At 44.7% G+C, this 3,035-nt stretch overlaps 1 protein-coding gene across 1 annotated transcript; it reads right to left on the bottom strand.

Moving 5' to 3' along the window:
* Nucleotides 1-1,166: 1,166 nt before the first annotated feature.
* Nucleotides 1,167-2,240, bottom strand: NEUROD1 (neuronal differentiation 1; the record flags this gene model as incomplete). The annotated part of the gene is made up of 1 exon (XM_079781715.1): nt 1,167-2,240. One exon carries the CDS (start codon nt 2,238-2,240, stop codon nt 1,167-1,169), a length of 1,074 nt encoding a protein of 357 aa, XP_079637841.1.
* Nucleotides 2,241-3,035: the final 795 nt, after the last annotated feature.

Genomic DNA, 3,035 nt, shown 5'->3' with positions numbered 1-3,035 from the left:
ACTTAGTCTGGACTGCATTTTACATGCAATAGCTATTGTCTAATTATGAATTAAATGGTTTGAATTTATTTAAGCTATGTACTAACTGACTACAATAGGTATAAATCCCAACATTAACAACCTGATTTGATTTAGGCTCAGATTCATTACATGAATATATGACAAACCACCATTTGTGTGACTATGTATAAAATCATGCATTATATTTTCTAGAAACATCAATAGCTTCAGATTCTCTGTAAAATCATGGGATGCAAAGGAGTAAAAGACTAAAAAGAAACAGTGCAAATTGTATGTGATAGTCAAGCAGCTTTTGATTTAAAGAAGGGTATGTTGGCATTTGTTTATAATATGTATATAAAAGCTTGTGCAAGCAATGATTTGATATGTTTGATAGGGAATACATCACTTTTTTTTTTTCATCCTCTTGAGTGTTGTGGATCTGGTTTTTATTTTAAAGAGAGGGAAAGACTTTAAAGTGAAATGAATTGCTCAAATTGTGCAATTTTTTTAACAATTAGAGAGGAAAGAAGTGCTAAGGCAACACAATAACTTTCTAAGCACTTTTCTGCTGGTTTAAATTAGTTAAATTATTTTGTATAAATTAGATATAATTCTACTTTTCTGATATGTATAAAAATTGATGAAGCTGCATGGTTTTAAAATAGGAAATCCACATTATAAAAAGTCATTAAAAATTCTGTACAAAATCACAACAAAATAATTCAGCATGGGAAAGGTAACAAGTAGTAAAATGCTGGTTGAAAAATATATATTTATATATATTTTAATTGGCCCATTACTAGTTTAAAAATTGCATAGATCCTAATTATTGCTTGTGATTTTGTTATCCCGATCAGATAATTAATATGATCTGAATACAGCTACACCAAATTTGTGGTGCATTTTTTTTTTTTTTACTTTACTGTACTACTTTTTTTTTTTTAATAGAAGAGCTATAGAAAATAATACATAAGGTGAACAGGAACTTTGATCCCCTGTTTCTTCCAAAGGCAGTAACGACAATAAATACATATATCACTTGAAGCTTGGAGTATTTGCACTTTGCAGCAGTAGTACCCAAAGGGCTGCCTTTTTGTAAACACGACAGTCACTGTAGTAAGCACAGTGGGTTCGTTTCCGGGGGTGGTGAAACTGGCGCGCCTCTAATCGTGAAAGATGGCATTGAGCTGGGCACTCATGACTCGCTCATGATGGGAATGGCTATCGAAGGACATGATATTGTCTATAGGGATCTCACAGCGAGGGGCAGCGGCGCCCGAGAAGATTGATCCGTGGCTTTGGGCCCCTGCCAGGGTCGCTGCAGGATAGTGCATGGTAAAGGCATAATTTTTCTCAAACTCGGCGGACGGTTCGTGTTTGAAAGAGAAGTTGCCGTTGATGCTGAGCGGCGGGCTGAGGGGTCCATCAAAGGAAGGGCTGGTGCAATCAGTCAGGGGGCTCTCGAAGAAGGGCTCCAGCGCGGCGCTATAGGCGTGCGGCGGCGGCGGCTTGACGTGGAAGACGTGGGAGCTGTCCATGGTCCCGTAGGGCGGGCTGGGCAGCCCCGGCGACTGGTAGGAGTAGGGGTGCACCGGGAAGGAAGCGCTGGCAGCGGGCAGGTGCGGGGGCATTTCCTGGTTCTGCTCGGGCAGAAAAGTCCGAGGATTGAGCTGCAGGCAGCCCGCAACCAGGTTGGTGGTGGGTTGGGATAAGCCCTTGCAGAGCGTCTGCACGAAGGAGACCAGATCAGGGCTTTTGCCGGAACGCAGGATCTCCGACAGAGCCCAGATGTAGTTCTTGGCCAAGCGCAGCGTCTCGATTTTGGAGAGCTTCTGGGTCTTGGAGTAGCAGGGCACCACCTTGCGCAGGTTGTCCAGCGCCGCGTTCAGCCCGTGCATGCGGTTCCGCTCGCGGGCATTGGCCTTCATGCGCCGGAGCTTAAAACGCTCCAGGCGCGCCTTGGTCATTTTCTTCTTTTTGGGGCCGCGTCTCTTGGGCTTTTGATCGTCGTCCTCCTCTTCCTCTTCTTCCTCCTCCTCCAGGTCCTCGTCTTCCTCCTCCTCCTCTCCCCCGTTCCTCAGTGAGTCCTCTTCCGCGTTCATAGTTTCTAGGTCGTCCTCCTTCTTGTCGGTTTCGTGCTCCTCGTCCTGAGAACTAAGACACTCGTCTGTCCAGCTCGGAGGACCCTGGGGCTGAGGTTCGCCCATCAGCCCGCTCTCGCTGTATGATTTGGTCATGTTTCGGTTTCCTACATTTAGTAAGGGAGAGAGAAAACCAGAAAGAAAAAAAAAAAGGGAGAAAAAACGCTACATTCAAAAACTTCATATGCCTTCAGCTCCCACTTCCTAATCCTGTAAAAATGCATGGGAAGTACAACTCATTACAAAATGAATGTCCCTAAGGACAAGTGAAATGCAGTGTTCTATAACGGCATGTGTGTGCCCCGCTGGTACGTAGGAGACAAGGCAGAGCTGGGGGTGGGGGTGAGAGTGACTACGTGTATATGTACACTCATGTGTCTATGTTTCCTAGTGACCAACTTAAGTCTTTTCATGGTGATTACCTGGCAGGATAATACGTGTGAAAACGAGTATACATTTCCGTGACTTTATGCTTATCTGCATGAGTTCAAAGTCACAACTCCACAAAAATAAAGAGTTTGAAAATCTCAGTTCTGTTCCCATCTCTGTCCTGGCTTCTCAGTACTCAGAGATTAAAGTTGAAGAGCCATTACGTAATTTACCAGCGCTGGCAGTGATTTTTAAGAAGATTATACTACCGGGAGATTGAAGAGCAAATGCATGGTGGACGAAAAGTACTTTCAACCAAATGATTTCACCATCAACAAAACATTTGGGGGGGGGAAAAAAAGTGGGCAGGGATCTCCCATTCCACACTCGCCTTTCTTTCCTGGCCCTCCGCCGAAAATCCACCTTGTACAAAAGCGCCTGTTTGGGGCTGGGGCTGGGGGCGCGGCGAGGGCGCTCTCCCAAGCGCCGGGGATCAGGTGCAGGAGGCTCCTGTCTAATAAA

This window comes from Cnephaeus nilssonii, assembly GCF_951640355.1.
Source record: "Cnephaeus nilssonii genome assembly, chromosome: 10".
Lineage (NCBI taxonomy): Eukaryota > Metazoa > Chordata > Mammalia > Chiroptera > Vespertilionidae > Cnephaeus > Cnephaeus nilssonii.
Note: the sequence above shows the minus strand (reverse complement) of the source record. Positions and strands in the feature narration are given on the sequence as shown.